Source organism: Leucopleurus acutus, assembly GCF_964270905.1.
Source record: "Leucopleurus acutus genome assembly, chromosome: 14".
NCBI classification, from domain to species: Eukaryota; Metazoa; Chordata; class Mammalia; order Artiodactyla; family Delphinidae; genus Leucopleurus; species Leucopleurus acutus.
In genome coordinates, this window is record NC_139156.1 from 6,407,148 (window position 1) to 6,434,022 (window position 26,875).

General features: G+C 46.2%; 1 protein-coding gene across 1 annotated transcript; it reads right to left on the bottom strand.

Moving 5' to 3' along the window:
- Positions 1 to 929: 929 nt before the first annotated feature.
- On the bottom strand, positions 930 to 26,510 carry FANK1 (fibronectin type III and ankyrin repeat domains 1; the record flags this gene model as incomplete). The annotated part of the gene is made up of 11 exons (XM_082854438.1): positions 930 to 995; positions 1,101 to 1,145; positions 1,236 to 1,313; positions 2,067 to 2,210; positions 5,183 to 5,348; positions 8,305 to 8,370; positions 9,233 to 9,307; positions 10,572 to 10,653; positions 17,625 to 17,804; positions 25,216 to 25,380; positions 26,366 to 26,510. The coding sequence occupies 11 exons, from the start codon at positions 26,508 to 26,510 to the stop codon at positions 930 to 932; spliced, it is 1,212 nt and encodes a 403-aa protein (XP_082710564.1).
- Between the last annotated feature and the right edge of the window lie 365 nt (positions 26,511 to 26,875).

The following is a 26,875-nucleotide window of genomic DNA, read 5'->3' on the forward strand; positions in this document are numbered from 1 at the left end:
AGTCCCGTGCAGACCTCTGTAGCTGGTCTTCTCCTGGGGTCAAGCTAACCAGCTTGTCTCTGGAGACGCGAAATGCATGCGGTCGGCTCGCTCCCCTCTTTGCTGATTTTTAAGTGTGTCTGCCAAACTAAAGCTCGAACACGTTTGTGTCTGAGCTCCCAACCAGCAGACCTGTTCAGTCCTACTTGTCTTAGAACTGAGTGATCAGCATCAAAACCCTTTCTGCTCTGAGGACTCGATGTAATAATATACTCCTCTTTGGCAAAGTTGTCAACAGGCCAGCAGGCCGGCTCTTTCATTATCCGGGCCTGAGTGTACGCAAACACATCCTCAGACAGGTCTGTTCTAAAAGGACTGCTCTAATGGAGCAGAATCGGAGTCTTGAAATATGCATCTTGTGCTTTGATGTGAGGCCAACGGCTGAGTGGAAAACTCTTCACGTGGCCTCCTGGGCTTTCAGGAGGAGCGTCTCTCAGGAGGGCGCACCAGCCTGACCACACGGCCTGGAAGGCCTTAGGTTGGGAAGGAAGGACATAATTAAAAACACATGGGAGAAGGAATTTCCATCAGGTCCTGGAGTGGCTCGGAGGACAGCTTGGAGGGCAGGAGCGGGAAGTGGGAGGCCCGTGTATGTTTGTGCAGCTCCGGGACATAAATATTTTGCTTCACGTCTAACTCCAAAAGGCCCGAGCACAAGAAAATATCCCCGTTCTACAGACGCCCGATGACGACACCACCACCACGCGTACTTAGGTCAAAAGATGTATTTCAAAGTGAGAACAGTCGTATGTTACAAAAGTACTGTGAATCTTCACCAAATAATGAATCAAATGCATAGCCCTCAAAGATGCAGAATTTCATCTGTCCAGTTCAAGTCCTGTTCTGCTTCGTTTCACTTGGCTTTCGGAGGGAGGTAAGAGGTGCCCCGGTCAGCGAATAGATGACTTCTTCGGCATTTGCTTTCTTCTCATTTCTTCTAATAAGGAGACTACATTCTAGATAAACAAAAACAGGTGCATGTAATCCAAGGTTTGGGTTTTTTTGTGTTTTTTTTTAAGTGCTGCAAAATGAGCCTCAAAGGGCAGAAAGAACATCCCAACCTTTCTGTCAAAAACTCTGGCCATTTCTAGGACACCTTTGCCAAACTGAAAGAGAGAACAAGAAAAATTCTTTTGTATCTATGGTCTCTCCTCCTCACCAGGAAAAAATCCTTAGATGGAGATGGAGTTACATACCTCATTTTTCACACTTGCGTCTGCCCCTTTGTCAAGAAGTAACTGGACTAATTCTTCATGGTTATTCAGCACGGCCACCTAGGAGACAAACAGTGGGGGTGAGCGGAAGCGGGTGCCTGGTGGGACAGGTCCAGGACACCCACCAGCAGCACACTCAAGGGTCAGAGCTGTCTGGGGCCGCTGTGGCTTTGCAGGACGGGTGCGTGGACCTCGCTGCACCGCCATGGCAGCTGCAAGGGAAGAGGAAAGGAAATCTGCTTTTCTCCATGTGGGATGGCCTGACAAGTCCTAGGCCAAACCAGGACAGAGAACAGCACTTCTTTGTTTTGATCCTAAAATGGCCCCAGGGACTGGGGTTGGTAATCCTTCAAGAAAGCTGTCAAAAGACAACAAAAATACTAGAGTGACCCCTCCCCACCCCCCAAAAAATGCTATGGTGACATCGCCATATCTTAATTCACAGGCCGATAGGGAATACACACGCAACCAAAACCCAGTGCTTTTTTTTGTTTGTTTGTTTGTTTGTTTGTTTTTGCGGTACGCGGGCCTCTCACTGTTGTGGCCTCTCCCGTTGCGGAGCACAGGCTCCGGACGCGCAGGCTCAGTGGCCATGGCTCACGGGCCCAGCTGCTCCGCGGCACGTGGGATCTTCCCGGACCGGGGCACGAACCCGTGTCCCCTGCATCGGCAGGCGGACTCTCAACCACTGCGCCACCAGGGAAGCCCCCCAGTGCTCTTATGTGGCTGCACTCTCAAGAATTTCTGTTACAGGGCCAGCTCTGACCTTAATTCCACCTGTCAAGCCAGGCTGCTGTGTGTAGCAAGGCGTACCATGAGAGGGGTCTTCCCGTCTTTGTCTTTCATGTTCACATCCGCGCCTGCGTCAATCAGCAGAGAGGCGACCTCCTGGTTCCCCGAGACCGCAGAGACTCTCATGAGCGGGGTCCACCCCGAGCCAGCGTCCGTGGGGTCCACCTGGAGAGCCACAGGGAGAGTGGCTCTTAGCCCACTTTCTTTTCCTGAAAATCACTCATCAGAAACTTATAAAGAAACGTCTACTTGCGCAAATTCCCCCACAATTTAGATAGCAGTCTTTCTAGACCCGGTGAGAGTTGATTGGACCGTGATTTCAGTTCCCAGTTACACAGTGAGCAGCTGTGTTTGGGCCACTTTAGAGGGTACTGAGAGGCCCCAGGAGGCCCCTCCCCACCCACTGGCATCTTCATTTACATTTTGTTCAAATGGAAAAAAGATGGGACAGAAAAATGAAATGTAATCACCTCCTCCTTGGCCCCATGTGAGCCCTGCCTTATTTTCTCGTGCCTAACTTTCCTCGTCTGGTTTTTAAAGGGTGTCTGCTGCTTACTTTTAAGCGTCTTTGTAAGCGGCTTTAAATCCCTTCTGGAACAAGACAGTAATATAAACGCCCACCCTGATACTTACCAATAGGTATTCATTTTAAGCAGGAGAACTACAGCCGGAGCAAATACAAAGCAACCAGATCTCTTACATGAAACCCAGTCTGAAAAGTCAGCCAACCTAAAGCCTCGTCCAAAATGTAGTTTGCCTGCTAGTAAGATGGGCCATTTCTAATAATCTGCCCAACATTAAGATCCTTCAGTTTCATGCTTTTTAAGACATATTCTAGAATGATGAAATGTAGATACTGCCTCCTCCAGTCCCAACAAGGACCTCATCCATCCGTGAAGAGTGGTACCAAAGTAGACATATACACGTGTGCACAGACGGACGCATGGACACACACACAGGTCTAATTCAGAAGAATTACTTACAGAAGAATTACTCAGAGCTCTCTGCAGCTTTAGTATGAAGCATCAGACCGGAATAACAAACAAGGAACGGCCAGTAGGGCCTTAGGACCTTGCAGGTGATTTGTGTGTATGAGATTAGCCACCGCAGCACCGTTAAGATGTGCAGCTCTTCCTCTTGCAAATAACAAATAACCTTTGGGCAGCAAGGTCCATTCCATTATATTTAAATAATAATAAAATAACCACCTCGTACTACAAGGTACTTTATGCATTTCCAATGCGCTTCCACACACATTTTCTCTTTGGTCCTGAGGGTGAAACAGGGGTAGCTGTTTTTATTCCTGTTTACAAATGTTTAAACCAAATCTCAGAGAAGTCGAATACCTTCCCTGAGGTCACATGGCTCATTAAATGTAGAAATGGTTCCCCATGCAAATAACTCGCTCTCAGTATAGATCATTCGATTCGAGAAGAGGGTGACTGCCCCACTTTGCTCCCACATCCAACCCACTGTCTTCCAAAGCATCGGATCCACCACCTGCCAAGAACAGAGGGGGACTCGTGTTAATATCATCTACCAGCCACACAGAAATCTTTTGTGGACACATTTATGGAGTTCCAGTGCTACAGAAAAAGATGGAATTCACCCCAAATGAGTGTGTCCATAACTAAAGCCCAGAGAGACTACACTTCCAAAATTCCAGTATTACATGTTGATGGCAGAGACCTGCCCTTCTTTCAGCAAAGATCAAACTTCATTTTCAGCTACAGACTTTTACTGGGTCCAAAGCATGAGCAGAATTCATCATAAACCAAACAAGAGGAAAGTGGCTGTCACCACCACCCAAGGCAGGTGTGGGCCCTAACCACCAAGGCGCAAAGGCTGATACCTCTGACCTTTTGTGCGTGTGTCTAAAACAAAACAAGAAATGCAATAAAAGGGATTTATCTTGATTGAGGTTCTTCCTCCAAGGGGCCCTCTTCTCAGCCCTCTCAAAGCAGCAGCAGGAACCAGGGAGATCCCACAACTTAAGCCTTGCTTTTGCTCAATCACACTTCAGAGACAAACTAGGACAAATCTACAGACACCTTCCGGGAGACATAACTCTTCTCCATTCGAGTTTATTTTCCAGGTCATCAGTTTAACTTCTGAGTAGTCTACACCATCTGGCAATCACAATTAGGAGAGAATTTTGTTCATCATTCCTTATTTCCATGCCCTGAAATTTTTATTTAACTTCTTTGAAATCTTCTAAAGTTTTCAAAGTTAGCAGCAATTACCCTAATGGAGCTAATTCTATCTGCCCATCTTCAAATATCTTTAGAAGAGTCCAAACAACTCTACTTCCATTTGCCAAGTAGAATTTGTGCTTTCTGATGACATGAAACCAGAATCAAACCAACATGCCTGCTTCAAAGCAAAGACACGAGAGCTGGAATATGCTCTATTCTTTTTTTTGCGGTACGTGGGCCTCTCACTGTTGTGGCCTCTCCCACCGCGGAGCACAGGCTCCGGACGCGCAGGCTTAGCGGCCATGGCTCACGGGCCCAGCCGCTCTGCAGCATGTGGGATCTTCCCAGACCGGGGCACGAACCCATGTCCCCTGTATCGGCAGGCAGACTCTCAACCACTGCGCCACCAGGGAAGCCCCTACAATGCTCTATTCTTGATATAGTGTTTGCTCTTCGGAAGTTTTTTTTAATGACTAATCTTTAAAGCAAACCCAAGAATAAAAATAATCTAATTCTAAAAGCAATAAGCAGCAGTATGGCTGTAAGAGTTCTGAACATCTTGGTGCGTCCAGCACCTCCGACAGTATCTGGTGTGTTGTAGAGGCACCATCAAGCTTTGTTGGCATAAGGAATGAACAGAGGAATCAACAAAGTAGAAGAAGCATCAGGTCCAGCTCTGGATTCAGCACTGTTTCTTTTTCCCCCACACGCGATGAACCTCCATGACAATCTGAAGCCTCATTAGCATAACAATTCTATAACGATCTTTTTTTTTCCCAAGGCTTCAGGAACTTTCTTGCTCATAAGTCAGAGAACTTTCTTTAGCATTTCTAGGTTCAACTAATCAAAAGACATCCACATAAGGCCCTACTTGTCCTAAACCCTGTGGAACAGCATTTAGGTTCTTAACTCTACATGTGTAGTTAACAAGGACAATCGTACCTCACAGCCGTCCTTTATCATCCACTCAATCACATTGCAGTGGCCTCCATCTGCAGCCCAGTGCAGAGCTGTACAGCCTCCTAGGTCTCTAGCGTCCCAGGAAGCACCGTGTCTTCGGAGGTATTTCACAACATCTAGGTGTCCTGCGTAGCACGCAAGCATTAGACTGCAACACACAGCAGAAGAAGCATTTGGCTGTAAGTGGGGTCTCCACACTCAGGTCTACATTTACCCTCCCTGGCTTAAACCTAAGAGAGAAATCCTAATTTGGGTGGAAAAGCCATGAAAATTATTCACATAAAATGTATGTTTCTATCAACTGATGAATAGACACATTGTGGTATATCCATACAATGGAATATAATTTGGCCATAAAAAGGAAGTGAAGTACTGATATATGCGACAATGTAGATGAACCTTAAAACATGACGCTAAATAAAAGCCAGACGCAAAAGGCCACACAGTATGATTTCATTTATATGAAATGTCCAGAATAGACAAGCCCATAGAGACAGAACTAGCAGGTTAGCGGTTGCTGAAGCTGGAAGGAGGAGATGGTAAGTGACTGCTAGTGAATATAGGGCTTCTTTCCGTGTTGATGAAAATCTTCTGGATTTATACAGTGATGGTGGTTACACAACTTTGTTCATATATTTTTAAACGCTGAATTGTACATTGTAGCAGAATGAATTTTATGGTATGTGAATTATACCTCCAAAAAATGAATAATCACTGTAATAGAGTAAAATGTTGGATTTAAAAACATCTACCAGTCCATGATGATATTCAGAAAAGAAAAAGAAAAAAATCTCATTGGACATTATTAGAGATAACTATTAAACCAATTCCTTACTCTAAATATTGGTACTTAAATAAACATTTATGTTGTCTTTATAGAATACAAGGTAGTCCATCCCCAGTTGATGAGGGAAAGCTCTTGTTAACAGAAGACTACACAGCTAATAAATATGGGAGGAATCATGGAATTAGAAAATCACTTTTTGGCAAGTCCCAATTAAATAATTGATTCAGGCAAGGATCACAGTAGATGCTAAAATTTTTGGATGAAAGTTTAATGGAGAACAGGATATTCACACTGTACTGAATTTCTAACCCATAGATTATTTTCTAACTGCAATGGGAAGCTATATCTTTACAAAGGAAAGACTTAGCTGTTACTCGCTCAGCAAAGGATGAGAAGTAGAATCACCAGCTGGGGGGCAACCTGCATCACAGGCCTGACAGAGGCAGACTGAAGCCACAACACCAGCTCTGAAGTGCTCTCGCTAAGTGTTAACCTGAATCCAATCAAGCCTTTAAACCTAATTTTAACTTTATTGGAAATAATGAACAAGTTAAATGCCTCCTTCACACCTAGGAGACAACTGAGCAGATCAAGAATACAGGGCATCCTCTAAGATAATTGATCCCGTCTCCTCAAAAGTCATTGCTATAAGAAACAATTTTAAAAATAAAAAGAGACAGAGGACCAGTTACACACACACAGGCTTTTTTTCACCTTCAGTCAACTGATGGGAAGCATGAAGAAATTTCCTGATCTAGACATCCTTACCCTCCTGTATGATCCCTTAGCTAGGATGGAAGAGATACATAAATGTCTCCACATAAAGATGTACAAATAGCTTTCTTTCTATCAGATTTTATCAATAAGGCTATCCTCTGTAGCTTTCCAGCTTCCTCTCTGCTGTGGAAAAGTTCAAGGTTATTATCAGTACCTAGAAAATCTGAACAAGCTCATTGGTAGAACAGACCAACCACAGAGGCTATTTTGGAGGTGATCTTCTAATGAATTTTCTAATTTCTTGTATGGATATTGGCTATTTTGGATGTTCTACTTCTTGAGTTGATTTTGATGGTTTAAATTTTCTCTAAAAAAGTACCCATTTCAATGATTTGATCAAATCTATTTTAGATGCAAGTGTACCACTTTCTTTTCATGCTTGAATTTGCTCTATACTGTTATGAATCCTTTCAGATTTCTAATTTTTTCTTTCCTCTGAGATTTACAAAATTGGTCCATTTTATTGTGTAGCTTTGGTTTAAGAGGTAGCTCTTACATTTCTCAACAATCTTTATTTTATAATCAATTTCTACTTTTTAAAAATTCTTCTCTTTCATACCTCTCAAGTTTTTCTTTTTTCTTTTTAAAATGGCACTATTATTTTTTCAAACTTCTTGAATTGATGGCTTAGTTCCAAAAATACCTAAGAGTTATTTGAAAAACTACTGTTTAAACTTAAGTGATTTTTTCAATTTTACTAAAATCTATTGCTGCACTATGTCCAGAGAGTGTGGTAGGCAGGCTTTCTGATTTTAGAAATTGATGTCCTCTTTGTGGCCTACCATATTTGATCAGTGTTTTGTAGCTACTCCTTACATACTAGTTTGCAGTGCATAAACCTTTGATCGGCACACATCACGTGACTGTAAGCTCCTTGAGGAAAGGATTTGCATTTTATTCACTGTTCTACCCAAGTGCCAAGCACAGAGCCTGGCATGTGGTAGTCATTCAATAAATATTGGTTGATTTGAATTAATTAAACTTAATTACTAGATTAGTGATTATTTTTAGGTCTTTCTACAACATTCTCTCATCATTTTAAGAACAAGTTTCCAAGTATCATGTTCTTTACACAAACTTCTCCTGCAAGGCACTCAGCCCTTTCACCTCAGGGAAGTAACTGGGTTGTATCTTTGTGAATGCCTTTTGCTTCCTTGGAAACACTGAAGACTTCTAGTTAACAGAGTCAGGCGACATGCAATGAGAGCCCTTAGGGAGCTAAAAAGTGCCACAGGCACTTACAACCAAATGCCCGGCTGGACAAAACTGCTTCAATAACTATCACTTACTGAGCGCTTAGTGTCTGCTGGGCTCAAGCTAGGGAAGGCAGACGCATTATAATGGATATCCCCCAAAATACCCTGTTGAGTGGAAGAATAAGTGGACAAGTGAATAAGCCAGTTTTTGAGTTGCCATCGTTCCTTTGAGACCTATCACCTCTCAGTACTGTCAAAAGAAACAAGAAAATATTTGGGTAAATCAAAAACCCAAGCCTAGTAACACAAGTATGGGAACAGTTTAGGGCATGTTCCATACCTACCTGTCTTTGCCACTTCCATTCTGCAGATTCACATCTGTGCCGTTAGAAACGAGGATTTTCACAAGCCTAAACAAGACAAATTTCAGAGTCGCTGGATAAGCAGCTTTGATGAATAGGAACCCACGATAACCCAGTAAAAATGAACGACTCTATATTTAAGACCTGTCCTGGCAACTCTCTCTTCTCCATCTTCAGAGGCAGCTGGCTTTAAAGACAGGGCATTACTATAAACCAAGAAACTGCCTCTCCACACCAAAAAAAAAAACAAACAGTTTTTTACCCTTTACGTGAATTAGTCATTGAAAACAAAAAACTATATACCACATGGAACAAGTTAGACTCTGAAACTAACTCACTCTCACTTTAATGACCATTGGAAATACATTTTCAAATGGTAGAATCTAATGAAAATCCATTTCTATTTCTTTAAAAATGGCATTTTAGTTAAATATAAATATGTTGGAAAAAATAAGCTCTTAATATTTATGTGTATCTCCGTGAGGAGTAGAGAAAATAGATTGTGTCAGCGGAAATTGTATCTGAGCAACCTATCAGGGAAATTTGTTTTCTAGAATGAATATCCCTCCCCCTTTTTTTTTTTTTTTAAAGAAATTCACATTCTAATAACCAGTTTTCCCAGGACATATAAAATACCTTGCAAAATGTAATTTAAATGGCTACCTCTCTTCCTTATCACATGATTATACATTTTTATACCCTCTCCTGCATGTTGTGTGACTTTATGATAAAAGCAGCTGAGCTTCTGTTCAGCCCCTACATGGCTCAATTTTGGAAAGAGAACTGAAGCTGGGTTCCGCCCCCTCCCCCACCGACGGCCCTTCCCCTCCCGTCCCCGTCCTGAGAGGAGCCTTTGGGAGGAGCGAGGGGCTCAACCCCTCCCTAAGGGATGCAGAGGGAAGCGCCATACCTGGTGTATCCTCTCTGGGCAGCGACCATCAGAGCGGTAAAGCCAAACTTATTGGGAACATCAACCTTCACGTTGCTTGGGGGAAACAGAGGGGAAAAAAAGAGATGAACGTGCCCACACGGCTCCCTGTGGATTCACAGCTGACTTCTCTTTCAGGGCACAGGTGGTTAAAATGGTTCATTTTCCTGAAAATTCCAGTTCCTTCTGCACCATTAAGTTTTTGTTGTCTTAGACTGCCCTGCCTAATGTTTTAAAGGATTCAAATTCACAAGGAAAGAAGAGGAAATTGCTGTAATTTCACTTAAAATAGGCACTTCCTTCAATTCAGAACCATTACGTAATCTGCTAAAATCCTCTATGAAGAGCACGGCCCCTCTAAACTAGCGGGGGACACAGTGGCTTCACTGCAGGCTCTCAGCTCCACCCAACACCAGCCTGGTCCCCACTGCACCCACTGGGCATAAAGCACTGCTGCTCAAAGAAGAAAGCCCAGCTCTTCGGGCTTCCCTGGTGGCTCTGTGGTTGAGAGTCCGCCTGCCGATGCAGGGGACGCGGGTTCTTGCCCCGGTCTGGGAAGATCCCACATGCCGCGGAGCGGCTGGGCCCGTGAGCCATGGCCGCTGAGCCTGCGCGTCCGGAGCCTGTGCTCCGCAACGGGAGAGGCCACAGCAATGAGAGGCCCGTGTACCGCAAAAAAAAAAAAAAAAAGAAAAGAAAGAAAGAGAGACCAGCTCTTCAATAGCAGCTTAGAAGCTGTGGCGTTTTTCGGGAACCTTCTCCAACTTACAGAGCCTCAATTCACACATGACTTGTCTTCTAAGGCACTCAACACTATCAATTCAAACACGATCTAGATAACGTTGTCCTGTTTTCATTTGGGAGACAGCTTCAAGTATCTCATTGGCGGCAACTGTATTCAACATTTTCCCTCTAGGGTTTTATCAGCCTTTTGAGTTAGAAACAGCTGATTTAGTGATTCCTTAATTTCACCAGGAATTAGACGCGGGCATTTAGGGGCAAAATTTGCCTAAATGCTACGGCATACAAGCAAGAGTCATAAGTTATTTCTGGGAAGAATATATGACACCCAGACTTGTCGTATCTGTTTTCAATGTTCATTAAATAATGACAAAATATACCATTTACATGGGGCTGTCTAAGGTCATCTTTAAGAGCCATGCTGCACTCACACCAGTCACCTGAGGTCAATTTTAGAGCCAGTTTCAAAGCCGTGGGCAATTTTAGGAAAATAAAGTTAAGCTGCATGAACGCATTTCTAAACACTTACTGGGCATTTAAAAAAAAAAATTTAAGTTTTTAAAAGGCAGAGCTCTCTCACCCTCCTTGTAGTATTCGAAGCAGCAAATCTTCATCGTTCACGTTGACAGCTCTATGCAAGTGTTCACTACTTATGGGTTCTCCTGAAGAAAGTAGATGGAAAGCAGTCATCCAAAATATAATGAAAGAAGGTTCCTTCCAGCTCTATTCCTCCTGTGGCCTTGAGTGGAAGTTCACGTTCACCTTCAAGAAGGCACTTGGCAATTCCGCTGAGTATCTCTTACATGACATACTCCACTCCTACTGAAAATAGACCTCGTTTTCACATATTAAGAGAAGAACATTTAGATTGTCCTAAAGGCTTGGGACATTTTCAAGTTATAAAAGTACCGCTGTGTGTATGTTATTTTGATATTTGAAAATAATCCTTTCAGATTTCAGAAGACATAATAAATGTCCCTTACGAGCAAGGGAAAGCCCCACCATTGTCACCATGTGCGGGTTTTGTTTGCCAAGGAGTCGCTAAACTGTGTGAACGACAAACGATAAAAGACAGATTGCTTTAACGTTGGAAATCCACAATTTCAGTCCTTCCCAGGAACATAACATTCACGTTGGCCTTGCCTCCTGTGAGCTTGTGGAGGCAGAAGGGCTCATACCCAGAGAGGTAGAACATTGTGAGAAAGCCTGATTGTGGGAGCGAGCCTGCCAAGTGGAGAAAAGCAGGCGAGGGATTCTGAGAAACAGTAAAGGAACAATGGGAAGAGGGGCAGCCCTTCGTGCACTAACTCCTCGTGGAAGAGAAGGGGGCAGGAGTCCAAAAATGAGCAGTGTGTGAGCTCAGGACCGAGTGAAAGAAGCCCGTCCGTCAGGATGTTTGCTTCATGGCTTCACTGGGTTCACCTTCCATGACGTTCTGACTTTTTGGATGATTAGAATTAAGTTTAAATGAAACAGTACAAGTGAAGTGCTAGACTAGCACCTGTACGTCGTAAGTATCTGTTGTCAAGGTGATAGTAACAGAACAGCGGCTTCCCTGGTCCCAGGCAGCCCACCTTTCTCTCCTGCCTGGTGCCCAGCCCCCTCCCACACTTAGCACCCTACCAGCCTTCACAGGCATTGAGCTGATAATCCCAGGCTTCGGCCATCTCAAAAAGGTTCATTCACTTATTCAACAAATGTTTCATCTTTTGGTGGTGGTGGGGTTTTTTGGCCGCACCATGTGGGATCTCAATTCCCTGACCGGGGATCAAACCCGTGCCCCCCAACAAAGGTTCATGCATACCTTACATGCCTAGGCTTGACACTGGGAGCCCCAGAGAGAATGAGACACACATGTCCCTCTCTTGCCCTTCACACTGCAGGGCCCACTTTCAGCTGTTACTATTCTCAACCCTGAAAGAAAACATCCCCTCCCCTCTATCCTCCCACCGCAACCCCAGACTAGACCCTGGGGCTCACCCCGCCCCTTAACCTCCCTCTTACAGTCTGGCCTGCAGAGGCCCCCGGCAGTCTCAGCCAGCGGGGAAGTAAAATTCCCAGTCCCTGCTCCTCACGGTGGAAAAACTCTGGGACGCCAGTTCCCAGGCACAGGAGCCGAGTTTCTCCTGGTTTCCATGGAGGATTTTTCGCTGGACAAAGTACAAACCGGGAAACAGTGGGGCAGAAGAATGAAGAGATCCCTGTCAGAGTGACCTTTAGCTGATACCCTTTTCTTCTGTTCTGGTAAAAATAAATTCAGGCCAAGTTAAAACTGTTTTGAAATAACAATTTTGTCTGCTTCAGCTTGCCAATCTCCTCAAGATGTCTTAGCTACATTATACTTCCTTTTCATCATTCCACACATAGTTTTAGACCAAAAGCCTCAAATAAATGTATCATGATAACCCACCAGAGGACAAGGCCCACGGCAGTCCCTGGCCTTCTGAGGGAGGTCATGGCTTTCACGAGGGGCTCTGGGAGGGGGCAGGCTTTGCCCCCCTGGAGGACACTTGGTAAAGTCTAGTGACATTTTTGGTTGTCACAACTTAAGGATTGGTACTACTGGCATCTAGTGGCTGGAGGCCAGGGATACCTCTAAACATCCTACAGACAAGGGGCAGCCCCAGTCACCAACCACGCAGATGCTGAAATCCTGCACTAGAGTCATACGGACTTAACATGACCCATACTTTAGTGGGCAAAGGAAACCCATGGAAAGTTCCTCTTCCCTCTCACTTCCCAGAAAGGAGGAGAAGGATGGTGTGGTGGGAAAGTCTTCATTATCCCACCAAACGGCCCCTACTTCTGTGACTCTCAAACGTCAACTGCCACTAAAAACACCAAAATAAGTGATTTGCACAGAATCATCTAGAAGGACATAGGAAGCTCATCCTATTTCTACTGAATTTTAAAGTATGGTATCCTAACTAGATCCAATTAACTAAGCTGCCTCTAGAACTTCACATGATGCTTTCAATCTCCTTCAGACCACAAAACAGGGCCAGAAAGGCTGAGTGAGTTGTCCAAGGTCACCCAGATAGGAGGGGGCAACATCAGAGGTCGAAGGGAGGTCTTCCGAAAGGCCACACTCCTTCGTTTGGGGCTTAATAGACGTCGAGGTAGCTGACCAATCCGTTCTATGCTTCCGCGCTTACTAAATTTTGTATACAGGCAGACATCTTAAATACACACACATGAACCCCCAGCCCCTGCAAAGTGCGAAGTGCAAGGGGAGGCCGAAAGCTTAGAAAGCTTCGGAAAAGTGCTAACTTCTTGGGATTTGAGGGAAAGCTCTAAAAGCACACGCAGCACCCAGCACATTACACCCTGACCACCTCAGTCCACATCATCCCTCTTACCTTCCCAGCATGGCTCTCCCGGTACGGGCACTTCCCATCCTACCCAGGGAGCTCTGCGGCGTGCAAATATCAGAAAACAGAATAAGTTCATTTCGTGCTTAGAAGCTTGAGGACCGTGCATAGCAGAGACCAGGGTATCTTGATATTATGGTATCATTTCAATAAATGTATTGCCTATTCCAGTTTCTGCGAGGGGTCATCAGCGCTCTCCCAACTTATTCTGGGATCAAAGGGACATCTCACGGAAGAGAAGGAAAACAACATAATTGTTCATCATTCCCTGCTTGCTGAGTTCCAGCAAAGGGAAACAATAACGATCATTGGGGCATGAAAGCTCTTTCTCAGCATTAACTCATTAACCCTCTCAGACCCCTGCCAGGAAGGCAACGAGGTGCTGAGGATGGCCGCCAGCCCAGAGAGGAATCAACCGAGGCACGACAGAGCCTCACAGGTTACAGGAATCTGACAGAGAACAGAAGAGCGCAGAGGCTCTTGTGTGCAGGGCAGAGTTCTTTCTACTCCCACTTTAGGCGGGAGTCATGAAGAACAGAGGGGACATTCCAGGGTGAGCAGAATGTTCCAGTCCTCTGCCCCCGAATCCTTCAAGACATTGTGGGCCTGGCCCAAGGGACTGCTATCAATAAGTGCAATGGAATATGGAAAAGGCAGGCTTTGCCTTTGTGGGTTTGTTTTTCTAATGTTTACCAGGGTGTCACAATTATTACAAATACTGAACCGATGCTGCCCGTGGTGAGGACGCCCGTCATCGAGCAGGACCACAGGAGGGGACGCCTGGCGAGGAGTTGGGGGGGGTGCAGAGAGGTCTTTGGGAAACCACTGCTCACGCTCTGCAAGAGGGTCATTTAGCTGCACATGTCCCGACAGATATTAAAATGTGGTGATAATGCCTTCCTTGGTGGAATTTAAGTCTCTATTAAAAACAGTGAATAAATGATGAGCTCATTGGCAAAAAATATTTGCCAATTAACAAGCAGCAGCTGTTTTCCTTTCTTTTTAAGGGCCCAACTGATTAAAATTGCAGGCTGCCTCATTTAAACAAGAGTCTCATGTCCTTACCTGGTGGGGGGGGGGGAAGGCTGAGCATCCTTTATTCAAAGTACATGCTTTTGTGATTCATTAAAGCACTTTCTAGCCGAATGCAAATGATCAACCCACAGAAGCATTTTCACTTGTTTTATAGAATGCGCACGCTTTTAATTCTTTGTTTAGCCTGATCTGCCTCCTTAAGAGGGTCTGCTTTGGACACGGTAAGAGCAGCAGCCTGAGGAGCAGCAGGCGGAAGCGAGGGCTGCCTGGTCCTTCCCACCCCGGAGAGCGTCCTGAGGCCGAGAGCGCATCCCGGCTGCAGGCACGCGTGCTGTGACCTGACCCTCGGCTCCCAGGACATCACCAGGAGCCTCAGCCCCGGCCCACCCTCGTCCCCGCAGGAGGTCTTGTCTGATGAGCCACGGAAGCCACGGGCTGCAGTGACAAAGGCCTTGGACCATTGGACCGATTCTCCGCGGCTGCCTCTCAGAAGCAAGGAGAAGGCGCACCTGGCCTGCAGGCACCACCCTCGTCAGCTGACAGACGGAGAGCTGCGCCAGCCTCTGCCTTCCTAGAAGAGCTCCAGATGCTGCCCTGACTCCATGTGACCTCTGGCCAAAGGCCCAGGAGCCCCTGCCCTGGCTTTGATGTGGTATGAAGGATCCTAGGGGCCGCCTACCGCAACTGGCTCTATGCCCAGTTCACCCTCACCCGGCAGGTTCAGGGGGCCTCTCCCCAGCCAGTGACAATCAGACCCATCATCTCCCAAGAGACAGGAAGGCAAGCTAAGCCAATCAGACCTCCTCCTCCTCCCAGTACTGACTGGGGGCTTTTCGTTCGCCATCCATCCAACCGTTCCTTAAGGATCTTCTATAACTAGACATGACCGACCCATCACCCTGGCCCCTCAGGAGCACGCATGGTAGGTGGAAGACAAGGAAGATGAACGAATACGTAAAATAAGAGGCAAAGGAGCGTTACTAGAGGTGGTGAGACAGCGCCCTGTGCGGGAACGGAGCAGAGTGCAGAGCAAACGAGGGGAAGCCACACGAGGAATGGCCTGGAAGAGAGCTCTGCCCCAGAGTGGGCGCGGTAGGCCCAGCAGTGGGGAGGGAGGGCACCCCAGAATGCAGGGGCAGAGCCAGAGGAGTGCAGCAGTGGCTGGGGGTGGGGGGAACGGGAGGGAGCCCAAAGGCGGCCCAGAGGAGCTGCCCTCCAGAGCCTCTTTCCACACGCTGGGCTCCCTTTGCCCACTTTTCTCCTGCCCCCTCTCCCCTTCTCTGTGCCTTCCCTCAACACACAAAGAAGTAAGGCACTGCCTTCTTTTCTTACCCCTAAAAACTCCAGGAGCTCAGTATCTCCCATAGAAAAGCAAATGCTTTCACCCTCACCAGATTCAGGGCCAAGCCCTCTTTCCTGACCTGCATCTCTGGAGTCGACCATTTCACATCAAAAGTCTCCTCTGAAACTCCATTTCTCCACGGCTTGCTGAGCACTGTTTGCGGGGTATATATGGCATCACCACCCTCAGCTTTAACTAAATTCTCAGTTCGCTAAACTGAGATCCAATCCCCTAATGCCTTGTTTGCAATGGAAGGTGTTATGAACGAACTCAAAATCTGAATTACCTTTCATCTGCACAAAAATGTCCATCAGTAAATGCCTAAAGGACACAACTGAAAGTCACAGAAAAAAAAAAATATATATATATGTATACAAGCCAAATGCTACATTGACTGAAATTTTAAAATAACGTTTAACTCACAAAAATTTTAAATAATGTTTAACTCCCTTTGTGCAATCAAAAAGAGATCTGTCTGGGGGCTTCCCTGGTGGCGCAGTGGTTGAGAATCTGCCTGCCAATGCAGGGGACACGGGTACGAGCCCTGGTCTGGGAGGATCCCACATGCCGCGGAGCAACTGGGCCCGTGAGCCACAACTACTGAGCCTGCACGTCTGGAGCCTGTGCTCCGCAACAAGAGAGGCCGCCATAGTGAGAGGCCCACGCGCCGCGATGAAGAGTGGCCCCGGCTTGCCACAACTAGAGAAAGCCCTCACACAGAAACGGAGATGCAACACAGCAAAAATAAATAAATTAATAAACTCCTACCCCAACATCTTCTTAAAAAAAAAAAATTTGTCTGTATTTTCGGTGGGTGGGTATTTTCAGAAGTGAAAAACACTTCTGACCGTTTTAATCTTCACAATATTCTAGTTCAAAGATGGCATTTCATACACACACACCTTCAAAATGTTTTAAAATACCAATCACAGGGGCTTCCCTGGTGGCGCAGTGGTTAAGAATCTGCCTGCCAACGCAGGGGACACGCGTTCAAGCCCTGGTCCGGGAAGATCCCACATGCCACGGAGCAACTAAGCCTGTGGACCACAACTACTGAGCCTGCACTCTAGAGCCCGCGAGCCACAACTACTGAGCCCATGTGCTGCAACTACTGAAGCCTGCGTGCCTAGAGCCCATGCTCCGCAACAAGAGAAGCCACCGCAATGAGAAGCCCGTGCACCACAAGGAAGAGTAGCCCCCACTCGCCACAACTAGAGAAAGCCCACGCGCAGCAACAGAGACCCAACGCAGCCAAATATAACTTAATTAAAAACAAAAATTCTTTAAAAAAAAAAAAAAAAGAAAGAAAGAAAATACTGATCCCAGAAAATATTTGCACCCTTAGATCTGCCCTGGGCAAAGATGCGGCCTCTGTCCCCACCTCTGTGTGGGCCCCCTCCCCGCGTGCTGTGGACAGAGCAGCGCTGTTCGCTGTTCACTGTTTCTCACCCACAGGTTCCCAGGGATCAACTTGACACTTGCTGTGTCAAGTCTTGACGGATACACTGAAGCTGTCTAAAAGGGACAAAACGCTGAGTGGACCTCTCACCTGAGGTCGCCCGGGGGGCAGCCTGTTTCTCCGCGTGGGAACCCTTGCTCGGCCCGCACCCTTCTGGCCCATTTCCGGAGAAAGGTGACTCCATCCTTTTTTCCTGAATGTGCCCTCCCAGGGAAGCGCTGGCTCAAAAACAGCTCTTGCATTTGTTCAAGCGTAATTCAACCTCCCTTATGTGACGGCCAGGCCCGGCCAGTGAACAATGTTATCACAGTGCTTAGAAATGGAACAGTTTCTGTTTCCGGTAAGGCCGAGCAGAAAGCAGAATACCTTCACCTTCACATTGCTTGTCACCTTTAGACAAATGAGTTTCGGGTTCTGCATACTCACTGGTCGTAGATACCGAGACCACCGGGCTGTACTCATGCTCTCCGGAGGGGCTGGTGACCTTCAGTCGAAACCTGTACAGCGTCCGTGGGTCCAGACCTTCCACGACATGCTTAGTCGCATATCCCCTAGACGGAAGGAGACACACGTGATGATGACACCAGGTAATCGGGGCAGCGTCCTCTGAAAGGTATTAGAAGGGAGAGTGGGAGGGATTTCTGAGCACTGTCTACCCCCGGTACAGAGCTGACCTTGGTGGCTGTCCGTCTCTCACCCTGGGCTGAACTCTTGAGCACGGAGGACAGGACAGGCGTCCACCCCTGCCCGGCAGGTGCCCTCGATGCCGCAGCCCCCCTCCCCCAGGGCGACACACAGCTGGCTCGCGATTTTGTACGTTGGAGAAATGATCACGTTAACTCATGATTTTTTTTGTCCTCATACGGCAAAGTTTCACAATTGAAAGCTAAGCTCGGCAGTCCAGGTAGCACACACGTGACTGCTGAGTGGGGTCTTCAGGTGGATGGGCGCCGCTGTGGACCTACTGCTGGCAAAATCCCACCGCAGGGAGAGGGCGTGACTGGTCGGAGCCCCCGAGCAGCTGGGGAGGTGGGCAGCACAGAAATGACTCTCCTATCACGCCACACGGTCAGGTTCACCTAGGAAAACGTTTGTGGGAAGCAGGTGCTGAACACTTGGAGAGCCGAAAACTGATTAGAGGCTGCGATGGAAACCTGCAGGCCTCCAGGCAGAAAGATTTGAGTTGGATCGTTTGGAGCTGAAAAACGAGCACCAGGAAACGCAGGCGGGCAGTGCTGCCGGCTCAGGAGACGCTGAGACCCAGTGAAGGTGCCGAGACCCCGGCCCTCTGGTCGCGAAGCAGGGCCTGGGGGTCTGGTTTTGACTTGCCGCACTTTCTAGGATACCAGGTCTCCAAAGGTCCCAGGAGTTGTATGTCTATCCCAACAGTCCCAAAATCTCAGCTCCCTTTGCTGCCGAAAACCTTTATTAGCATCTGATTAAATTCCACGTATCTCTTTTCGAAGGCTTCATCTAAATCTGTCTCTCCTTACACCTCAAAGACTTGATCTGTATGTGTGCAGGGTGGGTGGAGAGGGAGTGCAGATGTGCTATCTCCAGCTCTTTTCTTCTTTCCTGCTTCCACACCCAGCCCAGGCCCTGCCCTCCTCCCTTCAGGACACTCTCCACAGCCCCTTGGAGGCCAGGCTTACCACTTTTTTTCCCATTTTCTGTCTATAACGTTCCCTTCATTCTCAGAAGACTTGTACAGAGGCCAGAATCATACTTTGGGGTTCACAACTAATCTTTCAAAAATATTGATGTGCTACCTAAATATGTATACATCAATTCCTTTCCATGCAACTCACCAAACCTATCTAGTGCCCACTACCTGGGAGGTGCTGGGCTGGGCTGGGGATGCAGCCCTGGACCAGTTCAGGGCCGAGATGCATCTGTCAACTCTTGCTGATGGGTGCAAGAACAGGGGCAGTCCAGGACAGTGAGGCGTGACAGCTGCATCAGGCTGAAATGACAGCGCTGGAGTTGCCATCATTACTGATAAACCCACTGGAAAAGTAGTGTCTCCCCAAAGATGCAGGCACAGTGCCCAGTGCATAGACAGCCAAGCCCACCATTGCTCCAGGGGGAGGAGAATGCTTCAGGATAGTTTAAGACGACCCAGAAGGCCTTCTAGCTCCCAAACTCACCCATCAGACAAGCAATTCCTCTACCGTGAGGAGTGAGTGAGGGGAGAGGGGGCCCCAAAGCATGTCCTTAGCAGAGAGGCCTCTGATGTAAAGTGAGACATGGGGCAAGCAACTTCCAGAACAGACAGGAGGATAGGCAGGGGAAGGAAGGACCCAGGCAGTCTGAGAAAGCCACGTGGACTGGAAGGACAAGGAATCCCAGGGGAATGAATGGTTAGGTGAGAGCAAAGGGTAACTGACAGAAAAATCTAGTGCCGGGTGATCAGGCAGGTCTGGATCTGTGCTCCTGAGAGGAGTCTCAGCTCAGAGACCTGGAGGACCATGTTTGAAAACAGGAGATGATTTCCAAAGACCCTTTGCCCTTTGCGTTTCTCTCCCTTTGTCGATTATCCAAAACGTAAAATTTTAAGCTGAAATGAAGTCCAGAATACTCGGAGATCCCCCTTTTCTGCATCACAAGTTACTCCAGGCACCAAAACCTAAATGACTTCTTGGGCAGAGCTCTAACCGAGAGAAGTTGGGGGGGGGGGGGGGCGGGGGACGTTGAGGCCCTTCTGACCTTCGCCTGTGTTCTCCTGCCCTTCAAGGGTGGACGCAGCCCTCTTCACTGAGACTACCCTTCCTTGAAGCATATTTCTCTCCACCTAAAGAAGCCACGTCAGTCAAGGTGGCCTTTAGCTACCCCTCCCATCTTGCAGCTGCACGTACTCTTCCCACCGTTAAGAGTCAAATTCCTCTCCCCTTAAATAGGATGGGATGTGGCAAAGGGATGCTATACAATTCTGGGCCCAGCCCTAATACTCCTGGCAGCTTCTGCTCTTGCTCCCTTGGAAGCCAGTTGCATGTAAAGATGTTCAACTTCCCCACTGGAGGGACACGTTGCCTGGTGAGAGTCACTGGAAAATGCCAGACAATGAAGGAAAACACAGGAGCCTGGTCAGCCACCCACTGTCCCCACTGCCCCAGCAGAGGCATCAGACACATGAGTGACACCACTTGGATCCTTCAGCCCCAAAAGAGCTGCACCAGCCAAGATCACGTGGGACAGAGACTTGCCCTCCCCACGCTGCCCAAATTGTAGGATCATGAGCAAGTGTGTATTTTACACTTTGACCAAAACCACTAAGTTGGGGACAGTTTGTTACGCAGCAGTAGATAACTGATACATCATGTACCAACAACAAAGAAACTATAATAAAGACAATTAGGAAATGATACCGACAGCCTTAAGAAGCCAAAAAAACAGAAGTGTTAAAACTAGATACAAATATATTTACCATGAAAGAAAAGGCTCTGAAACCAAGACAAATGTTCAGAAAAACTGCATATGGTCTAAAAAAAAACAACAACAACAACAACAATACACTAAAATATATCAGCTCAGCACAAAGTAATCTTGTGAGTGCGTGGGTTTTATTGTTACATGAGCAGAGGTGCATAACTATAGCTATTTGAATCATAGAAACTGAGCCCTCAATTTGTGGCATCTGAAAAGATCTTTAGGAGCTCAGTGAGACTACAATCCTCAAACCTCAATGGAATTTAATTGCCAGGTGGCAAAGACTTAACATAGGTTTAGACCAAAATAAAACTAAAAGGGCCCCCAATAAAATCCAACGGTGCTAAACGTCATAAGATCACCATGAAGCAAACAGCACCTTCATAACCCCTGGAAAGATAAATTACAGAACCGTCTGAGAAAACAGATGCCACTGGGCACAGTGATTGGAGGCTGGAGGCTCTCACAGCATCAGTAGAGTGGCCCCACGGAGAGGACCAGAGACACAGCTGCCCACTAGGGTCCTCCACGACTACAATGCAGACACAGGGGTGACACCAACTGCAGCACAGACACAGGGACATCTCAGAGCAGCTGTGTATCGAATGTCTGGAGATGCACTTCTTTACACGGCCCAGGCATGGTAGCTCAAAGGATGAAGCAATCTTAGAACTTTTCCAAGTTCTATTTCCAGTAGAGGATATATATCAAAGTGTAAAGCATACCATTATTTCTGTTATCAGCCAAAGCAAATATCTGATGCAAGAGCTGAGCAAACATGAAACATAACAAAGTAAGTACTGAAATGCCCAAAGACTCAGTTCCCAGACTTCTCTTCTCCCACTATGTTTCACTCCCAGCTTTCCAATCCCACCACCTGCTGATGACTCTGAAATCCATTTCTCCAGCCCAGACTCTCCCCTGGCTGGTTCTTCCCCAACTGCCTCCTTGATGTCTCCACTTGGATGCCTGATCGTCCCCAAACGAGCTTCCGTTGCATCCCGAGTCTCCGTGGTTTGAGCTGCTCAGGCCAAAACCTTGGTGCCACCTGCGGAAGATTGGATTTTGTTCACAGGTACTTGGTGCCCTCCCAAGGATTCTACAACCCTGTGCTGTGGAGCTCAGACGTGGCAGGACTTGCTCTGAGCAATGAAGTATAAACAGAGGTGCAGTGTGTCATTCCGGGTGGAAGCTTCAAGAAACGGGGAGCCCCAATCTCTGCCTCTGCTGGCACCATGAGTAGCCACGTTCAGGCAGAGCCCACTCCACCAGCCTGGCGACACACCATGGGTGTTCCGTGTGGGAAATACACGGCTGCCGTTGGGAGCCACTGAGCTTCCGGAGCTGCTGCTTCCTGCAGCCCAGTGGGGCCGATCCTGAGATGCTACTGACGCCCCTTGACTATCTTTTCTCTCACATCCCATATCTGGTGCACCAGCAAATTCTTCAAATCTATCTTCACAAGCCCTGATTTCACCACTTTTCACACTGTTCTGTTATCTCCCACCTAAATTATTGCAGAAGCTTCCTAATTAGCCCTCCCTGCTCTGGCCGCCTTCCCTCCTCACAGCCTGTCCTCCACTCAGCAGGCAGAGTGACCCTCACGGAGCATATGCACCAGAGCCCTCCCCAGTTTATCAGTGTCCAGTGGCTTCTCACCGCACAGTGACAGCCCCCAAGACCCGTCCCCGTGCTGGCCCCATCCCATTACTCATTCACTTCACTCCTCAGTGTTTCTGGAACGCCAGGCACGATCCCGCCTCCAGATGTTTCTGCCTGCTGTGCCTTCTGCCTGGAATGTTCTTCCATGAGGCTCATGAGGCTCCAGATACCCCTCACTTGCTTCTTTACACAGATTATCTTCTCAGTGAAGCCTTCTTCACCTCCACTCCAAGCCCCCAACTATTCTCCTCTGCTTTCCACTTGGTACTTAACCACCATCTGACACACTATATGTTTACTTATGCATCTTATTCATCGCTTGTCTTCCTCATCACGAGGGAGGCACTTTTGTCTGTTTGTCCAGTGCTGTATCCCTGGCATCCAAAACAGTGTGTGGCACACAGTAGGTGCTGATGGAATGAATGAAATGCATGATAAGGGTACCAATTATCATAGGAATTTAGCGGGGTAGATAATAGGATAGTAAAGGGAGCTTCTCAGTCGAGGTAGAATCTGACTTGGGTGGAAGAAAGGATGGAGCAGGGGAGATTTGTCTGAACAGAGAAAACAGCTGAACACACATGCAGGAGAAGTCAAGGCATACTCGAAGGACAGTAAAGCAGATTTCGTGGGAAGGTTTATGCCCAGAAATAAGAAACAGCAAGAAAGGCAGGTTGTGGGCAAACTGTGAAGGGCATCAGATGTTAGTGTAAGGAGTTGGGCCTTCATTCTTCAAACAATGGAAACCCATCAAAGACAATCTGACAAAAGGAAGATTAAAAAGAAAATTAAACTAGCAAGATAGAAGGAAGGGAGAGAGGGCAATGGCCAATTCATTCAATCAGCAAATAAGCTGGACGGTTGTAGGACCTGGGGATTCAGCAGTGACTAGTCAGAAAACAGATCCTACTTGCGTCCTAGTAGGGGAAATGCCACAATCTAACAAGGGAAAGCATAGAAGGGATGTGCAAAGGGAGAACTCATGAAAACTAGATATAACTGGCTGTGAGGAGAGCCCGTGTCAAAGACAACAGCACTGATTCAAGACTGGCTGTTGGAGAAGATGAACAGAAACTGACAGGTCAAGACGAAGTTCTTAAATCCACAATCCCAAGGTCAGATAGTCTAGATAATCGCTTTTTCAAAGAAAGGCATTTGCTGGTTTTAACGATACACCTAGGGAAAAGCGATATAATGGAGAAAAGAGGTCAAGATTAACACAGTCTAACTCTGCCACCTAGTGTCAAGGTTTGTGCTAATTCTCTGAGGGAAAGTGAGCATCTCACAACCTCGCTTAGGGTTGGGGTCTGAAGGCCTCACTGCTGGCTCTGCAATGCCAGGCAACCGTCCAGGTGAGTTCCCGGGCCAGACAGCACACTCAGGCCTCTGGGGAAAACATAACAACACAGAGACACACTGGCTGGAGGCCAGTGGACATGGCTGATCACCCAGCAAAGGAGAAGTGGAGACACAACGGAGCACCCAGGACAGCCCCACCTAACCTGCCCAAGCATGGTTTGTGGTGCAAGAGAAACACGGTAAATAAAATACCTTTTTCTCTCTCCACAGATATACTTGTTATATCATCATTCATGCTTTTGGGTGGAAACTACTTACCAGAGAATAACACATGACATGACATGATTAAAATAATATTTCAAGTAGTCGGGCCAGGAATTATTTTCATGTGGCAACTACATTTCAGGTAAATGCATGTTTTCTTTTCTGCGTACAAAGAATCGTTCATCAAATCGCAGGGATACCATGGTTCAGGTAACAGTTGAAGCCTGCGTAGGTACCCTCACATCAGCACCCTTACCACAACGCCACCTGGAGAAAAGTCCAGCAAAGCGCTGCACCTGTCCCCTGACTGCAGCAGTGCCAGGATGCCGGCTGTGATATTGCCCTACAGTTTTCCGTAATGTTACCACTGGGGAAAATGGTAAAAGGTACATGGGATTTCTCTGTATTATTTCTTACAGCCAGATGTGAAGCTACAATTATGTCAAAATTAAAAGTTTAATATAAAACCGTATCTGCAACTCATTTCTGGTCTTCTTCCTAAAACACAAAGTCATTTTGCAAGCAGTAAAGCTGTCAAAGGAAGAAATAAGGATTGAAGTGAAGGCTAAGCAAAAAAAAATGACTTCTTGATTATTCCTGTTGCATTCATTTACTTATTGACACAACAAATATTTTGAGGGCCTCCTATGTGCTGACACTGTCTTGGAGCTGGGGAAAGAGCCTTAAGCAAGCAGGAAACTTACCTGCTTCTCGTGGAGTTTAGATGCCGGTAGGGAGACAGAAAATGAACAGTAAACAGTAAAATGACTCCGGCAGAGCTAGGTTTCACAACGCAAATGAAACAAGGTCATGGCAGAGAGGACAGCTGGGTGGAAGAACGGCTACTTCAGGTGGCCTTTTGAGGAGGGGCCAGTATTTGATATAATATGTGCATGGTGTAAAGGAACCAGCTGTATGAAAATAGAAGGAAGTGCATTCAAGGAAAAGGCAAAAAAGACAGGTTCTGATGGAGGCTGAGAGAGGTAGCAGGTTGGTTGGAAAGAGTTAACAAGGGAACAACTTCCCGAGGTCCTGTGAACAGAACAGCCTGAGGGGAACCTCATCTGATTTCATCCAACTCAGCTTTGATTCTGTCTCTACGTTTTGGATTTTTTTAATATACCATTAGAATATTTCAGAAGCCTAAGGGGCTCTCAAAGGTCTAGGAGGTTTAATTTCAAAGTGACTCCTCACCCTTATTTTCCAAAATTCATCACTCATGAAAAGAATGAATGCAAATGATGCTGACTCATTCCTTCAATTTCAAAATGAGTCTTCTTGGAGACAATAGAAACCATTCCAGCTAATCAAGAAATCAAAGCAAAGTGTTAAGCAGTTCAACATTGCACCTACGTATAAATGATACCATAAGTGTGCATTCTGGGGTCTTCTTCTTCAATAGAAAACCTGAACCACTGCTCCTGAGGTCCCTGCCGCTTGACTTTCTTCTCCAGATCCCAGTATAATTCAATGCTGTGATGAGTCACTTTGCCCACAACAGGTGGATGAGGCTTTGAGGATGGTGTGATTTCTAAAAAGATAAAAATTTAAAAATTAAAAAAGATACAGTATTTCAGGACTCTATTTCCATAAGGAAGAGAGATCAGCTGAGTGCATTAGAGCTACTTGAAAATCAAACTGTGTTTTCCTATACGTCAGGCACACATGTGAGTATTCCTCCCTGTGGCTTGAAGAACATCAGAAAAGCATAAGTGATAGAAAATTTGGGTGATGCAGTGAGTTACCACATTCGTCAACGAGCAGATTGTACCATACCCATTGACATCATACTTCACTCATGGACCCTTCCAAAAGGTTACTTAACTTATGGAACTAATTAGATTTTTCTTTGAGCTGATGAAACGCAGTTTGCTGCTATCATCCTTCAGTGATCTGGCTGGTAAACAAAGCCAATAGACAAATGATATTGCTGGTCCAAATATTTGTAATACAGATGACAAAGTGTTGATATCTGTTCTATATAAACAGCTCTTACAAACTAAACAAGGAAAAACCCAAAGGCTAATAATATCAATCAGGCAAAAGACGAGCAGTAGACAGCACAGCAAAAATAACCAACATAATGTCCAAAAAAGGCATTTATATTCCCTAGTGGCTGCAGAAAATGATGATAACTGGATATAACTTTATATACTGTCAGACACTTAAAAAGAGATGTAACTATTAGAAGTGACAATGTCAGGAGAGGACACTCATACATTGGTGGTGGGGAAATATGAATTCTAGCCTTTTTAGAAAGCAATCTGGCAGCATCAATTAAAATTAAAAATACATATGCCCTCCTCTCCAATCATGCCACTCTTGGTAAGCTCTCCTGCCGAAATCTGAACACACAGGGACATATATACGAGGACATTAACTATTAAAGTTTTTTAGCCATTAACAGTGAATAGGAGATGACCCATTAATAAGAGAATAGTCAAATAAATGATGATATGTCCATAGCATGGAATATTACACAGGCTTTAAAAATAAATTAGTTCTATGCTAGATACCTTGAGAGGATTTCCAGAAGGTATTGTTGAGGGAGAAATCAAGATGCGGGGAAAAATACAGGATACAGGATATCCCATTTCTGTAAAAGAGGGCAGGGGGCACAGCACACACCGAGCTGTTCTGCATCCAGTTGTTCTGTTTCATGTTAGTTTTGTCTCCCTTGCTAGATTTTAAATTCCTTGAGGGCTGGGTCCATGACTTAACACTTCTTTTAAAACCTCTCTCTGTCCCTCAGGGTCTTTTAGGACTCAAAAGTGTTATTGATACCTGGAGAGAACGCTAATTAGAAAAGATACATGTACCCAATGTTCACAGCAGCACTATTCACAATAGCCAAGACATGGAAGCAACCTAAATGTCCATTGACAGATGAATGGATAAAGAAGATGTGGTGTATACACACACACACACACACACACACACACACACACACACACAGGAATATTACTCAGCCATTAAAAAGAATGAAATAGTGCTATATGCAGCAACATGGATAGAACTAGAGATTA